General features: G+C 41.3%; 2 protein-coding genes across 4 annotated transcripts in view; both read left to right on the forward strand.

The window, feature by feature from the left end:
- The window catches only part of col4a6 (collagen, type IV, alpha 6), a 111,545-nt gene extending 100,672 nt beyond the window's left edge, over positions 1–10,873 (forward strand). For all 3 annotated transcript variants that reach the window (XM_087178336.1, XM_087178337.1, XM_023422692.2), the window contains 19 exons: positions 1,545–1,715; positions 1,802–1,945; positions 2,066–2,188; positions 3,086–3,267; positions 3,357–3,420; positions 3,541–3,615; positions 4,004–4,111; positions 4,216–4,323; positions 4,435–4,506; positions 4,746–4,865; positions 4,970–5,086; positions 5,211–5,372; positions 5,486–5,584; positions 5,749–5,901; positions 6,055–6,171; positions 6,401–6,592; positions 6,717–6,888; positions 7,008–7,122; positions 7,443–10,873. In XM_087178336.1, coding sequence (XP_087034462.1) covers positions 1,545–1,715; positions 1,802–1,945; positions 2,066–2,188; positions 3,086–3,267; positions 3,357–3,420; positions 3,541–3,615; positions 4,004–4,111; positions 4,216–4,323; positions 4,435–4,506; positions 4,746–4,865; positions 4,970–5,086; positions 5,211–5,372; positions 5,486–5,584; positions 5,749–5,901; positions 6,055–6,171; positions 6,401–6,592; positions 6,717–6,888; positions 7,008–7,122; positions 7,443–7,703 — 2,555 coding nt within the window. In that variant the 3' untranslated portion in view covers positions 7,704–10,873. The remainder of the gene's footprint in view (positions 1–1,544; positions 1,716–1,801; positions 1,946–2,065; positions 2,189–3,085; positions 3,268–3,356; positions 3,421–3,540; positions 3,616–4,003; positions 4,112–4,215; positions 4,324–4,434; positions 4,507–4,745; positions 4,866–4,969; positions 5,087–5,210; positions 5,373–5,485; positions 5,585–5,748; positions 5,902–6,054; positions 6,172–6,400; positions 6,593–6,716; positions 6,889–7,007; positions 7,123–7,442) is intronic.
- A 724-nt stretch (positions 10,874–11,597) lies between these two features.
- The window catches only part of ankrd46b (ankyrin repeat domain 46b), an 8,339-nt gene continuing 1,526 nt past the window's right edge, over positions 11,598–18,410 (forward strand). The window contains exons 1-3 of the mRNA XM_023422681.2: positions 11,598–11,709; positions 13,975–14,317; positions 15,950–16,108. Of these exons, the coding sequence (XP_023278449.1) occupies positions 14,007–14,317; positions 15,950–16,108 (470 nt within the window). The 5' untranslated portion in view covers positions 11,598–11,709; positions 13,975–14,006. The remainder of the gene's footprint in view (positions 11,710–13,974; positions 14,318–15,949; positions 16,109–18,410) is intronic.

Genomic DNA, 18,410 nt, shown 5'->3' on the forward strand with positions numbered 1-18,410 from the left:
CATTCCTCCATTTCGCTTCATCCTTTGCTTCCATCCCTCCATCCTCCTGCTATTCGTGCATAAGACCAAACGCTTTAACTGCTACCTCCCTGAAAGTGTCTGCCTACTCTTCATCCGTGCAGCAAAACAAATGTCCATCTCCGTAATTCAATCAATGGTGGAGTCGACGCTGGGGTGTGAAACAAGTGATTTTCCCAGAATCAAATAATCAAATGATTATCTTGAAACAAGGTCTGAACACTTCCAGAAAAGTTTTTATTTCTAACCTTCTTTAGAGGTGAAACGCAATGAAACGTTCAACCAGAGAGGATGCTTTATAATCAAACAACACATGGACATCTACCTTTTATATTATATGGGATATTTAACAATAGTCCCTCCTTGCAACTGCATTACAATACGACAAATCATATTTTTTTTAATGTGTTTTTGTTTCGTGATCACACAAAGTCACGGATCTCCCGTCTTTAAGTCACGATGCTGCATCATATCATCGTGTGATTCAGGATTAAGCTGCAGAAAAATTCCTAAAAGGCACAAAACCGTGGTGCCGGAAGGAAACTAAAGTTCTCACACCCCACTCAAAGACTCATTCAGCTGTTTGTTTTTGGTCAAAGTGTTTTCTTCAGATGGACATTTTAGTTGTGAGAGACTCAGAAACAAAACATTTTCTTAAGAAATGTGACTACCAGTGTTTGGTTTGGTTTTTGCAGCCAGAACTAACCCTTGTAGTTCAGTTACATACTTGCATCTAATCTGTGCCAGATGTGTATATTGTATTGATTACAATAGGTTTGTGTGACAGCATAAGTTTTAACATTGTTGCAGCTGCATCGAGACTAGAGGCTTTTTCTACACTCTTAAAAGGGCTTTTAATTTTCAGCACATCCCTGCATTGTCCTGGATTCGTGACAAATTAGTGAAGTGATGAAAACAGATGTGTTGAAAATGGGGTTTTCTTTTTAAGAATGTAAACCAGTAGTGGTACGCTATCCCATAGGACAAACAAACTTTAGGCGGTAGATCGTCACTAATTCAGCCTGGAATTGCACTTGAGTTTCTTACATATCTTTAATGAAATTGAATATAATTACAGGTTTGATCCAGCAAACGTTTAAACATTTAAAATCCCTGCTGGTAATGAATCTGAAATCAGTCACATCATGCTTGTTCATGTTCAATAAGATCCCCAATCTCAGTGCAATTGCAGGTTGTCTGCTTTTTGCTGTTGTGCGTAATAAGAATAGAAATAATTGTGAAAATGATTTTTCTTTAATATGTATTAATAAACTTATTGGAGGTAAGTAAATTGATTATTTAAAAAAAGGTAAGTTTGTTTTTGTTACCCAATATTTACATTCTGTGTATCAGAATAATGACATTTATATTCATATTATTGTATTTTAATGTTTACACTGTTTTTTAAATAAATATGTAGATGTCTGTTTCCATTTAAAATATAGATCATGACCAGTGCCTCATTAAATTTCTCTCCGTCTTTCTTCCATCCATCATCTGTCCCGTCACCATCCGTCCACCAACAGGTTTCCCCGGTCGGAAGGGAGACAGAGGAGATCCAGGATTCCCAGGCCCTGCTGGGATGAAGGGAACCCCAGGACAGCCCGGCACCCCTGGGTCACCAGGGGCAAGGGGACCCCCCGGACCTCCAGGACCAGGAACTAGAGAGGGGATCCCAGGAATACCAGGAACGAAGGGTAGGCTGGAGCTCAATGGTTTTCTAACTTCTCTAAATAATAACTCCCTACAGCGTCTCATGTGGAGTCTCTGTGTCTTTCCACAGGTGAAAGAGGTTTCCCAGGTCTGATGGGTTTCCCTGGACTCCCAGGGCGTCCTGGTACTCCAGGATTTACTGGAGGAAAAGGACTGCCTGGGGGGCCTGGAAGAAACGGACTTCCCGGTGGATCCGGATACCCCGGACTGAAAGGTAAAGTATCCAGAGCAGGGAATGAGTGCGATCACTTGGATGGCAGAGGCACGAGGATACACACAGGCCAGTACCGGCCGAGGAGGCTGTGAGTCACACTAACATCCATGTGTTTTACAGGTGACAGAGGATACCCCGGCCCTCCTGGCTTGCCCGCGACTCCTAGTCCATCACTGTTTGTGGAGAAAGGAGACCCCGGAAACCCTGGAGGCAACGGCCTTCCTGGCTTCCCCGGACCCAGAGGTAACACTACTTCCTGCTGCGTTTTACTGTTTTATTATCTTTTGACAGCTCATAATTAATCATTCCCTCAGAGTATCACAGGACGGCCTACAACTTTATTATAGATCAGCAGTTTTACTGTGAACTATAAAAAGTAGAGCCATCTTTTACTTAAAGGAGCTATTTGTAAGTTTTGCTAATGCTATGTAGCCAGCGTTAGCATTAACAGCTGTTTACTTAACAGTGTAGAAGAAGCATTGTGAGTTCAGCATCAAACTTCATTCCTTTACTCGCCAACATCTGTCTACAGAGACGGAAAGAAACACCAATATTAACTCTTGTCTCTAACACGTCCTTTCTTCTACTAAAGTTAGCACGCTAACCAGTTAGCCGCGGCACATGTTGTCATTTTCCGATAGCGACTCACTGTAGCCTCCAATCTGCACTGAAGACGCAGCGCTGGTCAGAGGACGTATTATAACCTTCTCGTATTTATAAAGACAGCAATGGCCGAAGCTCTTGTTAAGTAACCCGCCCCTTTAAAGGAGCTATTTCTAGCTAATGTTAGCATTAACAAAAGTTCAAGTTTGCACCATACTATGAAAATATTCCATTTAAAGTCCTGCATTTTCGTTAAGTAAAAGTACATCAATTATGTAAAATTGCACAATTCAGAGTGTTATTTTGTATCATGTATGTCATTGGATTATTATTACTGTTGCATTAATGTGTATGCAGTGTTTTACTGTTGTCAATGTGGTCAAATAAAAGTACCTTACAATTTTACTTTAGTACAGTCTTGAGTCACTTTCCACCACCTCTGTGAACTGTCAAAGTTTGTCATGTGCTTGTGTAATCGAGCCTTTAATTTCCCTCCACGTTGCACCTCTAACCCCCCCACTCTGAATCTGGTTTCAGGTGACAAGGGTTTCCCAGGTCTGCCTGGTCGTCAGGGTCTGCCTGGACTTCCTGGTTTTGCTGAGCAGAGTAAAGGACAGCCGGGACAGCCTGGTTATCCCGGGACGCCAGGACCTCCGGGCTTCCCCGGACCAAAGGGAGAGGCTGGAATCATGGGATTCCCCGGCATATCTGGAGCAAGGGTAAGAAAACACACACACACACACACACATAGAAATAAAACAGTATAAAGTTCAGACGGTGAGCTTCAACTTCTGATGGCTTCTTTCAGGGTGATGACGGTTCACCTGGTTACCCTGGTAATCCTGGAGAATCCGGGCGACCTGGTTCCAGGGGTGAGTGAAAAACCAACATCCTTCAACACATCTGATCATTCAACCTCACATCTGTTTATGAATAACTAAATACTATATAATATTACATCCATCCACTGACTCCCATGTTTTGTTCTTCAGGTATACCTGGAGATAGCTTTGGTTATCCTGGAGGCCCAGGAGCTAAAGGCCAGCAAGGAGATTCAGGTTTCCCAGGTGAGACTTTCAATGCTTGGATAAAGTAAAACCAACCACCCCTTTACCTAGATTTTTTTTTTGCCTGTAGGTGAATGAATGAAAAAGAAAAGGCAGTTTAAGTCCACATTTCAGCTGCCCCCATACTGTGGTGACATGGATCTGGTTTTTATTCCCCAGTTACAATTACAGTGGATACCTTTAACACACTTTAATACGTCCCCTGCTCTACCAGACCTTCAGTTTGTTTCTGTTTTACCAGGTTTATAAGCAGTAAATATTCAGTATCAAGTGACGGTTTATGTTTCTGATGATTTTGTTTTGGCAAAGAGATGATCTCCAGACTCCAGTTATAAAACATCTGGTAGATCAGAATCTGTTACCTATGAGATTGATTATCTCTCCTCAGGTGGTCCGGGTAGGGACGGCGCCCGTGGTGACAACGGCTTTCCAGGAAGTCCAGGTTTCCCTGGAGGAAAGGGAGCTCCTGGTGAAGCAGGACGGCCTGGATTAATGGGTGAGAGACACCGATCCTCAGACTTTCAACAAAATTAACCTCACAGTTGCCACATTAGGTCTCCACAGTCGGATATTAACATTTACCTCACCCCCTTTTTGCAGGCTCCCCTGGTTTCCCCGGTCCAAAGGGTCAGTCCGGCTACCCAGGTAGAAGAGGAGGAGATGGCACTCCTGGTTTCCCTGGAGGTCCTGGAGGACCTGGAGCTAAAGGTGAAAGAGAAAACCACACATGCAATTTGACTTTCTCTTTTCAAATAAGACGGTAGCAAAGAAAATGAGCAGAGGTTGCAGACGAACACTCACTCTGTTGTGTTTGTGCAGGTTTGCCTGGATCTCCTGGTTTGGATGGACTCAATGGCCTTGGTGGACCTAAAGGTCTCCCTGGAACCCCAGGCAAGGAAATGATATGATATGAGTCCTTTTTTAATAATTTTAAGATGAGATATTTACATACTTTAACCACTTAACACCCACTCCTCTTTGAGAAACAGTATTTTGTAGGTTTCTCTTATATTCTCAGCCATGTTTTGTACCTGGATTATTTTTTGAAATAACCACAATTATTTAAAAAAAAAAAGAAAAATAAGAAAGATGAACTGCTGTTGAAAATTTTTTGTTGTATTTGTGTCCAGGTGGAAGTATAGGAGGTCGCTCAGGTGCCCCTGGAATTCCAGGGTTGAAGGGAGAGAGAGGCGTCTCCTACCCAGGATCTCCAGGCTACCCCGGCCCGAAGGGAGAGAGAGGACAGTCAGGTGAGATAGACTTAAAGGAAGTTAAAAGTGGTGGTTTGAATGTGGATTAAAAAATATATAATATCAAAATCATGGCTGCTGATTTGTATTTGCGTGTATGTCAGGTGGTCCTGGACTCACAGGGTTCCCTGGTCTGCCCGGACCTCGTGGTGAGTCTGTGGGGTCAGATGTTCCTGGACCTCTGGGAGACCCCGGCCTCCCTGGACTGGATGGAGAGTATGGTAAATACATTTCCTCAGTCCAGTTTTCCTTTCCTTTCCTTTCCTTTCCTTTCCTTTCCTTCCCTCAACCCAGTTTCCTTTCTCCTCTCCTCTTCTTCTAACCCTTATCGACCTTCCCCTCCAGGTTTCCAAGGTCCTCCAGGTCCACCCGGGCCGCCCGGTCCAGGCACGGCCCAGGGAGACAGAGGTGACCCTGGGCTCCCGGGCTTCCCTGGCTCCCCTGGGAGGAAAGGAGATTCAGGAGGCTCCGGAGGCCCGGGAAGCCCCGGCTATCCCGGTGCCAAAGGTGAAGTGGAGTTCAAAAATATGACGGGAACCAAAAAAAAAAAACAGCCTGTGTTTCTTTTTGTTTCTTGTATAATATATAATGAAGTAAAACATTGTGTTTTTGCTTTTCAGGAGCACGAGGTGAGACTGGTTTCAGCGGAGGTCCTGGTCTGAAGGGTTTCTCAGGTGACCCTGGTTACTATGGATTCAAGGGAGCCAAGGGATTACAAGGTAGGAGAACTTTGGTGTTGCTACAAGTACAATTTCATAAGTGGATTGAGACGGAGCAGGAAATTAGTTACGTTTACTCCTGTGTGAACCTCCTCTGCACACACTGTCCCTCCACATTTCACCCGTCCTCCATCCTTGTCCGTCTCCGACCCCCTCCTCTCCAGGGCGTCCCGGTCGTAAGGGTTTCCCTGGAATCACGCTGCCTACACCACCGGGAAACATCACGCGATTCTTCGGAGAAGTGGGTTTCCCCGGTGCAAACGGAGCCACTGGCGTTATCGGAGAATCCGGTCAGCCTGGAGGCCCAGGACGTCCAGGTGAGTGGTGAATAAGTCCAGTGAATTAAGTGCAGTTAATCTAGTGTGCTTTGCCATGCAGAGAGAAAGGAATATAACAATGAGGAATAGAAAAATAGAAAATGAAAGGAAATGCCTGTGCATGCTCCTGTGTAAAATACTCCTCTGCTACAGGTGCTAAAGGTCGTCCTGGCGCTGTGGGTAAACTGGGCAGGACTGGATCTCCTGGTCTGGTTGGATCTGTTGGTGACTCTGGACCCCCTGGTTTCCCTGGACCTACTGGAGAGCAAGGTATGTAGTGTGTGTGCTTGTCCTCACTCTGTCTTTATCAAAAACGAGGCTTATATCCAACTTTTAAAATTAAAAAATGTATTAAATTATAGCCTCACATTATTATTATTATTATTATTATTATTATATATTCACTTGTCAGTAATGCTTCATAAAGGCCAATATTTATATTTTATATTTATAATGATGACTTTCTCTTGATTCTTACATCTTGTTTCCTCTTCCCCAGGTCTTCCGGGTACGGTCGGTCGTCCCGGCATTCCCGGCGGCGTCGGGCGCAGTCACAGCATCGGTTACACCCTGGTGAAGCACAGCCAGAACACCCAGGTTCCCATGTGTCCTCAGGGCATGGCCAAACTGTGGGACGGATACAGCCTGCTGTACGTGGAGGGACAGGAGAAGGCACACAACCAGGATCTTGGTACGGAAAACTAATTTTCTTTCGATAATGTGTTTGTCTGTGAAGTTGCAGATGTGATGTTGCAGGAACCAAATTTATTTTCACATTGGAGACAAAAGAAAAAAATGTCAAAATATCACTCCAGGTCAGCCGGGGTCATGCCTCCCGAGGTTCAGCACCATCCCCTTCCTCTACTGCTCCCCCAACGAGGTCTGCTACTACGCCAGCCGCAACGACAAGTCCTACTGGCTCTCCACAACCGCACCCATACCCATGATGCCTGTGGCCGAGCAGCAGATACAATCTTATATCAGCAGGTAGCGTACCATGAATCTGTGACGTCTGGGGTTCAGTTATATACAGCTTCACCCATCTGGTCCCGTCTGTTTTTTTTTTCTCAGTATTTGTAAAAGCGTTTGCTTCCTGTCCGATCCAGGTGTTCGGTTTGTGAGGCTCCATCTCAGGCCGTGGCGGTCCACAGTCAGGACATGACCATCCCCACCTGCCCCCCCGGCTGGAGGAGTCTCTGGATAGGATACTCCTTCCTGATGGTACGTCAAAAAAACTGGTGCTTCAAAAAAACATTTCCTAAAGATTAGGTCAGGAAACAGTTACTAATTTAGCATCGCTGTTATTCTTTCAATTAATCATTTCATCTGAAAAATAATAAATAAATAAATAAACCACCCACCAACAACCTCAACTGTCCACAACCCAAAGATATACGGCGGTTAATTCAACAAAATTAGGTGGTCAACTTTAAGGCGGTCCCAGACAAAGGACGACCAACGTGAAGAAACTTTGGTCCTGAACATAAGAAGGAAACTATATTTTGAGTGTTACATTTACATCCCCTTTTTCACCACCACAGCACACGGCGGCCGGCGCTGAGGGCGGCGGTCAGTCCCTGGTGTCCCCCGGCTCCTGCCTGGAGGATTTCCGTGCGACGCCGTTCATCGAGTGCAACGGGGCCAAGGGCTCCTGCCACTACTTTGCCAACAAGTACAGCTTCTGGCTCACCACCGTGGACCCCGGCCTGGAGTTCGTCTACTCGCCGACGCAGGAGACCCTGAAGGGAGGCCAGGAGCGCTCCAAAGTCAGCCGCTGCCAAGTCTGCAGCAAGCTCTTGTAGTAGGAGGAGGCGGCGGAGGGATGGCGGGAGGGAAACATCAGGAGGTGACACACTAACACTTCAGAGGGAGGTGTTGAGAGGTGTTGATGATGGAGGATGAGATGGTTTTAAAAAGCAAGAACATGTGACTGACTGAAAATGAGCTCCTCTCCTGCTTCACTGATGGTTTCACAGCCGAGTCGAGCAACATCGCCCCGTTTTCAGAGTGTTTTATTTTTTATCCCATTTAGGAATCAATTGCTTATCAAAAAAATAAATAAAGAAGTGTTGGAGATAGGAAATGGAAAGAGAAGGGTTCTTCTCTCGATTATCACTGACAATGGTGCTATTGTTCTATGTGTCGATTATTTTGTGTCTGTTTTCTCGTTACGGTTTTTGGCGAGAATCATTCTCGGCTACCTCGGAGAGTGCCACACCCTTGGGGTAGCACTGCCCCGCCGCGCACACGTCAGGGTCGACATCTGCTCCAGATAAGTCAGGTCAGAGGAGTGAGGTCAGATATTGGTGTGACTCAAAGTTGGTTGAATCTAAGATCTTAACAGTGGGTGTTTAACGTTCTTTTCTGAGCTGGTTTAACTGAAGTAGATGGTACAAACACACACACACATGCACACGCACACACACAAACATTATTTCTTTTTTTTGTGAAATGGCCACCGTAAAACTTTGCTTCTTTTGTATTTACTGCCGGCTTCAACCAGTGTAACTGCAGTTATTTTACAGATTATGTTATGTTAGTCGCCACAGTCGTATCCTCTGTACTGACGACTTTTGTATGTTTTGCTTGAATAGCAACAGTTATGGGTTGTCATTCATTTCACCGTGGGTGTGAAAATCAAGTTGCAGAGACTCGAGACTTGCTTGAGGTAAAGAAAAGCATTACAGTCGACATATACTGCACTGTATTATTGTCATTTAAAGGAGCAAGTTTAGCTATTGCTACATAGCTAACGTTAGCATTAACAGCTGTTTACTTACCAGTCTTACCGAGAGCTTCAGCCATCGTTGCATTTACCAGAGGTTCTTCAGGGCAGACCAGACGCTATGGTGACTCGGTATTGGAAAGTGCTCATTGTTTTGTTTTTTTTAGGGTTAGCTAGTTAGCATGCGAACTTCAGTAGAAGAAAAGAAGGTGATAGAATAGACGCAAAAGAAAAGGAGTTGCTTTCCACTGCTGGAGACAGCTCTGGAATGAAGTTTGTTACTGAACTCACAACGTTTATTCTAGACCGGCAACAGCTGTTAATGCTAACGTTAGCTATGTAGCTATGTAACATTTTCAGGTGTCTGCCATAAAATCCTAGATATTATTGTCGTTTTTAAAACAAGTCCTTCTTCTAACTTCAACATAACTGATGAAAAATGGCAACTGAATGTTCACTTTAAAGGATTTTTATTATTTCAAGCCAGTTACAATTCTCCATGAATTGATTTTCATAGCTGCGGGAAAATGACTGCAAACCGATGGCTGTCTGGAATTTAGGAAATGAGCAGAAAAGTTCATTCTCAACATTGGAAATGGTATTATGATGAAATAATCTGCACTCAAGGACCACTTACTCACTTTTTCTAGAGCTTTTGTTATGGGTTCTACCACCTGCTATTGAAGACTAAGCTATAAGTACATTTTGGAAAATGCTCAGCAACAGTATGATCTATGCATGATTCAGTTTTTTTGCAAAAAAAAAAAACATGCAGGACAACCAGTACAATCCTTTAAATCTACTATGCATTTTTCAGGTTTCACATACCTGTGATCTTTGCACAGTTCACAGTGTGACTCTGGTGCTAAAAAAACCCTGACAGTCGACTTGAAAGGCAACATTTCAGAACGCGTTCTCATTAAACGTCTTGCAATAAAAAGCCAAGCCAGCACTTTTCCTCAAAACAGAACCTCTGCAACCGCTAACACCAGTAACACATGACTTGAATGAGACCACCCATTCATATATATATTGCACTGATGTGAACTCATATGGGTTAGAACAATAAACAAGTCAAATAAAAAGGGGCGTTTTTACCGTTATATCTCCACTTTCACAGGCTTTTCATTGTTATGTTGTGACCAAACTAGTGTTGTTGTTTTTTTTTAATCACAGTAAACCCTTTATTCACATTAAATTTGCAACAGGAAACCAAACACACACTCTGATAGATTGTTAATTATTGCTGTACATAGTGCTTCCTGTATTTCCCAGCAAAGTATGTTAGAGCAAAGGTCTATAATGCTGTTAGCTCCTTATTTTATTTTCAATTTTTTTCAGTCTCTGTGTCTTTTCACTGTCCTCGGATGATAAATAGGAAGAAATTACTCATTTCCTTGTTTCTTTCCATTGAATTTGGTTTTGCATTGTAGATTGAAAGTCTCACATCAGTCTACTCTCCTCTTGCGGTATTATCCCTGGACAGTGAAGGCTACTGCGTGACTTGTAACCACTATGACCACTGCGTCTAGCACATAGCTCTGTCTCTCTGCTGGTAGCCCTGATTTTATTCCTATGTCACATTTTATTTTTGTTTTATTTTCCTCTTTTTTTTTTTGTCTGCATTTGTTGTTTTGTAATCTAGATTTGTAATTATTTTACTTATACTATCCCCTGGTATTATTTACTGAGATGGGAGGGAATGGGAAGATAATGATGTGTACATTAAATATTATGGACAAAAAAATGCCTTTAGGATGTTTTTATATGGAAAGTATATTCAAAGCTGATGATTTAACAGACATAACAACAGATTGTATTGTCTGATTGCTCTTTACCCCATGTTAAAAGCCAAGAGATAAAGCAACTTACTGTAAGTGGCTGGAGTGACAGAAAAGAAATGCAGTTTTTCCTCAAAGAGGATCTATAACAAAAAATGGTAATAAACATTGTCTGTTACTGTCATGTGTTTCTGTGCTCACACACTTTGAAATAAAGTTTCAAAACTAACAGAGAAATGCAGAATTATTATTCGTACGTCTCAGCCCTGTGTGGGGAACATCATGAAGATTTACTTGAGGGAATAAATAAGGTAAAATCAGTATTTTCAAGTGTTTCTAATGTTTGTTTTTACATGTAACCTCCACTGAGGAGGTTTTGTTGTGCTTTAGTCAGTGTATAGATAATGTTTGGGATCAAATTGCTGTGTGTCTGGCAAATCCAAATTAAAAACATTAACACCTTTTAGTTTATTTTCATCTTCTTGTTATACAACCAAGCAGCTGTCATTATTGTCTTTATTACTGGGCTCTACAGGGAAATGGATGCATGTCACCTTTAATATTTAATATCACTAGTCATGCTAGCCTTACTGAGAATAATACAGTTTATACATGATGCACAACCGCTGACTTAAATCAAAAAAGATATTTTATTAACGCCCTTAGGGGAAATTTAAATTGTCCAGTAACTCATATGTATATATAGTTTATATTTATAGTCTATTAATCTTGTGATTCTAAATTCATATTTCTTGAAAGCATTAGAAATTTGGACTTTCTCAACACATCTGATAAGTCAAGATTAGTACTTCTTTCATGTCAAAATTATGAAATAAGTCAACATTTATTATTAAAGTAAATTTCTAAGTCAAAATAATTTGATTGTTAGTAGAAGTTTGAGGCTTTAAATCAAAATTAACATAAAAAAAACAACCTTTTGACACCATTAGTATGTTAATTTCTCACATTTCATCCCCTTTTTTCTGCATGTAATAACTATAATATACAGGGACCAAGACCATAAACAAAGATTAGTAATAGTGTTGGCTTATTTAGTGGATTTAAGGATATTTTTGGAGTTTGTTGTTATTTTTTTTGTTTGGACTTTTTCACACAGTAGGTGGAGGTAGACTTACAGGGCATCATACTCCCGAACGGTAGATGGCGACAATTCCCGTTTCTTTTTAAACGTTGCTCTGAAGAACCAGAAGAAGCTAGCACAACAACAACACTGCTAGTAACGTTAGCTCGAAGGAAAGCGAAGTGTGTTTTTTTTCTTCTAAATTTGGAACAAATAAACAGGTGGGTACCGTAACAGACAGCCAACAATGCGTCTAAATTGACGTTTAATCAACGTGTGTGTGTTGCTAAAGTTGTTAAATCACGTATTAATCAGTTTCACCCGTGTGGAAAACCTTATCTTGCAAGCTAGCATTAGCTCCGCTAGCTTCTTAGCCGTTATCCTCATCGCCTGCAATATAATGTTTTACTTTGGCACAATCTGTTGATGTCGTCGTCAGGTAACCCGTGCAGGTAAATGTTTAAATCATGATTTGCTGCCGTGTTCATGTTAGCAAGTGTGTTAATGCTGTAGGTAGCCGCTGCGGCTAATGATAGCTAACTACTGCTCGTGCACAAATATATATATATATATATTACACGAATATAACGTGAAGTAAAGTAGCTTGAAACGAGTTTGCAACTTTGTCTGGAAATAAATTTAAAGTTTTTAAAGCTTAAAGTTGTGTAATGTTTGCTGTGAATAATGTAACATGTTCAGGTGAAATCAGTTAGCGGTGTCTTTCTGATATATGCAAATAGTAGAAGTTAGAAATTTTAATGGTAGAATTTGTTTTGTGAAATGTGAAACACCATATACAGTAAGTCATTGTCATTTGTGCCGTAAATAATGGTGGCAACACGCACAGTTAAGTCTAAATGACACTATGATTCAAAGACTGCACAGACCAAGAAGGGTGATTTTAAGTTTGTTATCGTACAGGTGCAACTATTAATCGACTAATTGACTGACAAATAAATTAATCAGCAACTATTTTGGTCATCATTTTACGTTTTTACTTTATTTTTGTTGTCATCAGCTTCTCAAATGTCTGGATTTTTACAATATCCTTTGTTATATTTAACTGAACATGTTTGGATTTTGGACTCTATTGAAATGAGCTGTTTTTAATGGGCCCTTTACACTATTTAATGACGTTTTATCATTTTACCAGCCCATTTGTTTTAATAGGGCTTCAACAACAGATTATTTTTTACTATCAGTTACTTAGTGCGTTGTTTTCTTGGTTAATGTGTTGATCATTTTGTCTATAAAATGTCATAAAATAGACAAAATGATTGACAGATTGCTAATTTCCCAAAGCCCAAGATGGTTTATTCAAATATATAATTAACAGCAGTTTTACTACAATTTTTAGGAATACTTTTTACCTCTTGATTTAATGGAGGTCCGCTGTCCTTGCTGTGTCATGAAAACCAATGCAAACAAATGCATTATGTGTATGTAAATAAATATATTTTGGGCAACTGGTGGAAAGTTTTTTTTAATTTATATTTTAGTGTACTTTTGGCCTGAGGTAATTTTGTATGGTTTAGGGCTGTAACAAAGGATTGGTTTCATTAATGATTAATCTTCATCTTATTTCCTTGATTAACTGATAGGTCTTTAAAATGTCATTAAGTAATGAAGAATGTACGTCACAGTGTCTTACAGACTAAAACCTTTTGTGTCTTAATCTTGAATATCATTCCAGTTGTATATTATATGTATATATCTTACTCTAATTCACTGTCAATACATATGCAGTTTATATAAATATACTCACGGTAGAATCTTGTCATGAGCTGTTTTTCTATTCAGATTTATTTTAGTTTCTTGGAGCCTTTAGGAAAAGTGGGAATCAGCTTTAGCCTTGACTTCTTCTTTCTACCAAAATGTATATTAATATGAAAAAGAAAGGCTCAGATCGCAGGCTGCAATGCTGTTTTAAACTACCACTTGGCCACTTAGACTTGACTACAGTCGACCATGATTGGTTCTTGTTATTTTTGTGTTAACTCTGTTTATCTTTGTGCAGTTACAGACAATACTAAACAATTTATAGTTTTCTAGTTGTATTGCCTCATATCCTCTAAAACCCATGATTACAGTGTCTGTGCTGATGTAAATTTGTAATAACCAACAACGGCCACTAGAGGGTGCACATTGTCCATTTACCTCCACTTGTTGTCTCAGCAGAGATGCTGCTCATTAATCTGCCAATTACTCTCTTGATTAGACAGTTTGTTGTTTGGTTTATGAATTATCAGTAAATGCTGAAAAGATAAATTAAAAAAGAGCAATCACAGTTTCCCAGAGCTCAAGGGAATGTCTTGTCTTTTTTTGTCTCATCAATTGCCCCAAAGAGGAAAATATTCAGTGTGGAAGGAAATAAAACAGGAAATGCTCACATTATCTACTAATCTTTCCTGATAAAAACCTCTCAGTCTTGTCATATGTTCATGACACTGAATCTCATCTCTTTTCCTCTTTGTCCCTCTTTGCAGGTACGCTGGAATTTTCTGACACCCACTCGGACATGTCCTATGTCTTCATCAACGACTCGTCGCAGACCAACGTGCCTCTGCTGCAGGCCTGCATCGATGGAGACCTGCCCTTCGCCAAGAGGCTCCTCGAGACGGGATGCGACCCCAACATCCGTGACAACCGGGGCCGCACGGGCCTGCACTTAGCCGCAGCCCGAGGTAACGTGGACATATGCCGCCTGCTGCACAAGTTCGGGGCCGATCTGTTGGCGACGGATTATCAAGGAAATACTGCGCTGCATCTGTGTGGGCATGTGGATACTATACAGTTCCTGGTGTCCAACGGGCTGAAGATTGATATCTGGTAAGAGACGTAATGATATCCCTTTAAGATTAAACTTATATGGTTGTTTTTGGGTTTGACCATTCAGTCTTTGCAGTTATATGTTCTCCTTCTATTTATTTAATCTCTTGTGTTGGCAGGCCTGCCCTCAATCGTATTCATTTGCATATATTTACCACAGTACAGTGCAGTTGTGGTATTGGCTGTGCATTTGCAAGTTGGTTAATAATGATAAAACATTTTGGTACCACTTTACAATGAAACTACCTTTTACAAAGGATTTATAAATGCGTTATAATTAGGTTTTATTGGGTTGTTGACGCTTTATTAATTGTAAACCAAGATTTAACACATTTTTTCATACATTGATGCAGGCTCACTATTTGGCAAGATCAAGTTAATGCTAATTACTCATTAATCTTACAATGACTTACTACCATTTATAACTGGTAAAAGGGAGCCTTGCTAACAAAGACTGTTTATCGATTATAAATGTAGTTGCTACTCTGTTGATTAATCATTGCAGCTCTAATAAAACCCATTCTAAATCTTGACTGCAGCTATTCACACCACATGAACCTGCATTTTCAAATATCCCTGGTTATTCTGGAGAAGAGCTTATGCAGTACATCCATGTGTGAAGCTACTGGGAGACTTTGAAAACACTTAAGTGGATGTTGGAGAAGAAAGTCATATTTTCCTGGGACTGACGGTTATCTGACTCTACACAGCTGAGGTGGTTATTGTTTGCTCACGAACCCAGTGTACATAACGGCCTGATGCAACCTGTTTCACAGTCTGTTAATGTGTGTGTGGTAGCACATACCTGCCACACACCAATTAAATGACTGTTAATGTTAACTAAACAAAGAACAATGTTGGTGATTTGTGGAATCTTATGAGCTGTCAGCCAGGTGAGCTGAATGTCTGTCACGCTGCCTTCCCCAGGGAGTGGCCTGTCCAGAGAGGGTTGCTGCTGTCAAAGCAACTTAGACAGCAGTAGGGCTGTCGCGTGTGACCGTGACAAACAGGAAGTTCAGGAATTTCTTCACCAAAGCACATAACAAAAGTATTTCATATAACCCTCTTGGGACCACACCCAGGGGTTTTTGTATTCTCACCTTGATGTCCCTGTGTCACCCCTTGCTCACCGGCTAAGGCTGCGTATGTGAAATCTTACACAAACATGGCTCAACTTGGTGCTGGAGGTGCTATTTACATTATGTTGAGACCTGTTTTTCTTAGCAAACATGTCCAGCTCAGGGTGGGTAATAACACTGCTATCTTTATTTAAAACACACAAGTAAATATGTCACCATTAAAGGCATAACTAATCTAAACTATTGGCTGACTGCTATCACCTCAGTTGAGCTTCCTTTGATCCAACCTATACCAACATTACACCAACGTTACAGCGAGCCTCATCAAAGGAAAGCTTCCACTTTGGTCACAGCAGCAGAGGAGAGGGAAGACGAGAAGGACGTGCATAAATGTGAGGTGGCAGGATGTCAACTTGGCCGCTGAAATTACAGATGTAAAATATGGTTTCCTTTGACCACATTCACTTGAATAGACGTGTCAAATACACTGCCTAATGTTTCCGTACCTGAGCAGTCTAACAGTGCCATGTCTGTTGCTTGTCCTGCATGACAGTAACCACAATGGGTCGACTCCCCTGGTGCTGGCGAAGAGACGCGGCGTCAACAAGGACGCCATCCGTCTGCTGGAGGGACTGGAGGAGCAGGAAGTGAAGGGCTTCAACAGAGGACCCCACTCCAAACTGGAGACCATGCAGATGGCCGACAGCGAGAGGTAAGCACGGATGAAAAGACTGAGGTATGTCGGGCTGGATGTAGCGGGGGGGGCAGGCCTTGTGGGTAAATCAGGTGTGTAAGAGGGATGCGGGTGGTGGCATGTCATGCTGATATCTCTTTTCAGCTACCTGCCCTTTGTTTTTGTGTGAGGGCAGTGATCAGCTCCCTCTTCATCCGCCCCCGTCTGCCACTTCTGAAACCGGTTCGTCACTGTAACACTCTCTCTCTTCCTTTTGCTTCGTGTGTGAATTTGAATTTGAAGAGGAAGTGGAAGTGTTTTCACGATTCATGTGGTTACAATGTGGTTATGTGAACTTTCAGGGGAAGGTGTTCGAGTGTGTTTCAGAAAATCTAAATCAAGAGCTGGCACCAGATGCAAAGTCCAGATGTGTCATTTGTGTTTAAAGAATAGGTTCATGTTTTTCTAAAACTATTTTAATTCATTAAAAGACTTATTGGTCTCTGTGGTTGTCTGTCCTGTCCATGTCTGCTGTGAAGACGTCCCTTTCTAAAACATTACTGGTGTCTGAATAACAAGTTGTCAACACAACACTGATATATCATCACCTTGTAGCCGTGCTAAACTTGTCGGCAACAGTTGTGTATTTACACAGTAAAGTAAGTTAGGGGCGAGATTATGATTCATTTGGAGTCATGTTTCTGGTCTCCAGCCAATATCTGACTCTTGAGCTACTAGATGCTCCATTGTGTTTACCTTCGGCAGTTTGCTGCTGAGCAGGTGGTGCACAGTGTTTTCTCATGAGAGCCCTGACACTGAACAGAAACAGTTCGGTTGCAGGTGGGACTGATTTTAAATCTGAATTTAATGTGGAAAATGAATAAAGTCTTGTGTGTATATGATTGTAATCAACAAGTGACTAGAGAGTGTCGCTTGTTCACTTTGTCTAACTCTATCTCACTTAATTTCTCTGCTAATTAGGGCATTGATACACCAGCTATATTGGTTAGCGAGGCTAAGGTGAATAAGATGCATACTGAATTGAATAATAAGCTTCATTAAGCTGTTTGACTTTGCACTACCACAAGTGACTCATGGTGTCATTGGTAACCTGAGATAGATGTTCAGGAAAGGGAGGGTTTCTGTGTGACAGAAAAAACACTTTTAATTTCCAGATTAATAAACCTGGTATAATACACCAGAGTGCATTTTCATGATTCACACAAATGAACAGAACTTGATTCCTCAGCAGATATCCCAGCAGCTCTCTACCCCATGTTTGCTTTCTGAGCCTCAGTAAAAAGCATTTGCAACATAAAAAAGGTGATATGGATATTTAGTGTTTTGGGTGGTAATCCTGCTCTCAGTTTCATAATACCTTCAGTGTTTTGGGACGTGCAAACAGGAAGTGTAATGTCACCAATGCTACAACTTGAGGACCAATTATTTTACCATTCAGATGCAAATTGGCACCATTAAAAGTGCTGATTTAGCCATCAGCTGTTCCTGTTTGCGGTGGATATACAGACGACTATCACCCTTTATGTGTGACTTCTTTTGATTGATATCAGAGCAGAAAGTGAAACTCACACAAAACTGTAAATGTCTGATTTTAGATTTGACTGAGTTGTGACTCAGAAAAGGAGTAATGATCTTTGTCACAGGTTGCTGTAGTCCTGAGTCACAATGAGAAAATGTGATGTGTGTTTTGTTGCTTGAATCCTTCGGCAGCGAAGTACACAGGTGGATTTTGTCACTGTGCAAACAGCTGCTGACGCCCGTGAGTCCAACTGTACAGTCACCTTTTCTATGTTGTACTTAAGCTGGAAACGAAAGAAGAGGAAGTGTCTCAGGAAGTGTCATAGTGCTGGTTATATTTCCACAAACATCCAGCGTGGTGCAGATTGTTTCACAAGACTTTTCATGGGACTGTATTCATGATTAATATTGAAGCCAAATCCATGAGAGGATGGGAAATAAGTGAGAGGAAGAGGGGAGCGAAGAACAGGGAAGAGACAGGCCACATGTTTTCATTAGGTTATTATCTGATGTGTGCGGATATAAGCCTATTAAATTATTAAATAAAATGAACAGAAACTTGGATTTTATTCATAATTGACAGTGTTTATTATCAAAACATGAGTGTTAGTTTTTATACAAAACAATGCAAGTTTCTGTAAATACTTGAAAATGAAACATAATGTTGCATTATACCAAATAATTTCCATTTCTGTGTATTTTGTTAAATTACCACACCCCTGCCGCCTGTCACCTGTTTTTGTTCTGAGTTTACTCTACTGTTATATATAGGCCAAATTAACAAGCGCCATGCGCCCCCCCC

This window comes from Seriola lalandi, unplaced genomic scaffold (assembly GCF_002814215.2).
Source record: "Seriola lalandi dorsalis isolate HSWRI2012SDOR001 ecotype SW California unplaced genomic scaffold, Sedor1 jcf7180002054684, whole genome shotgun sequence".
In the NCBI taxonomy this organism is placed as follows: Eukaryota; Metazoa; Chordata; class Actinopteri; order Carangiformes; family Carangidae; genus Seriola; species Seriola lalandi.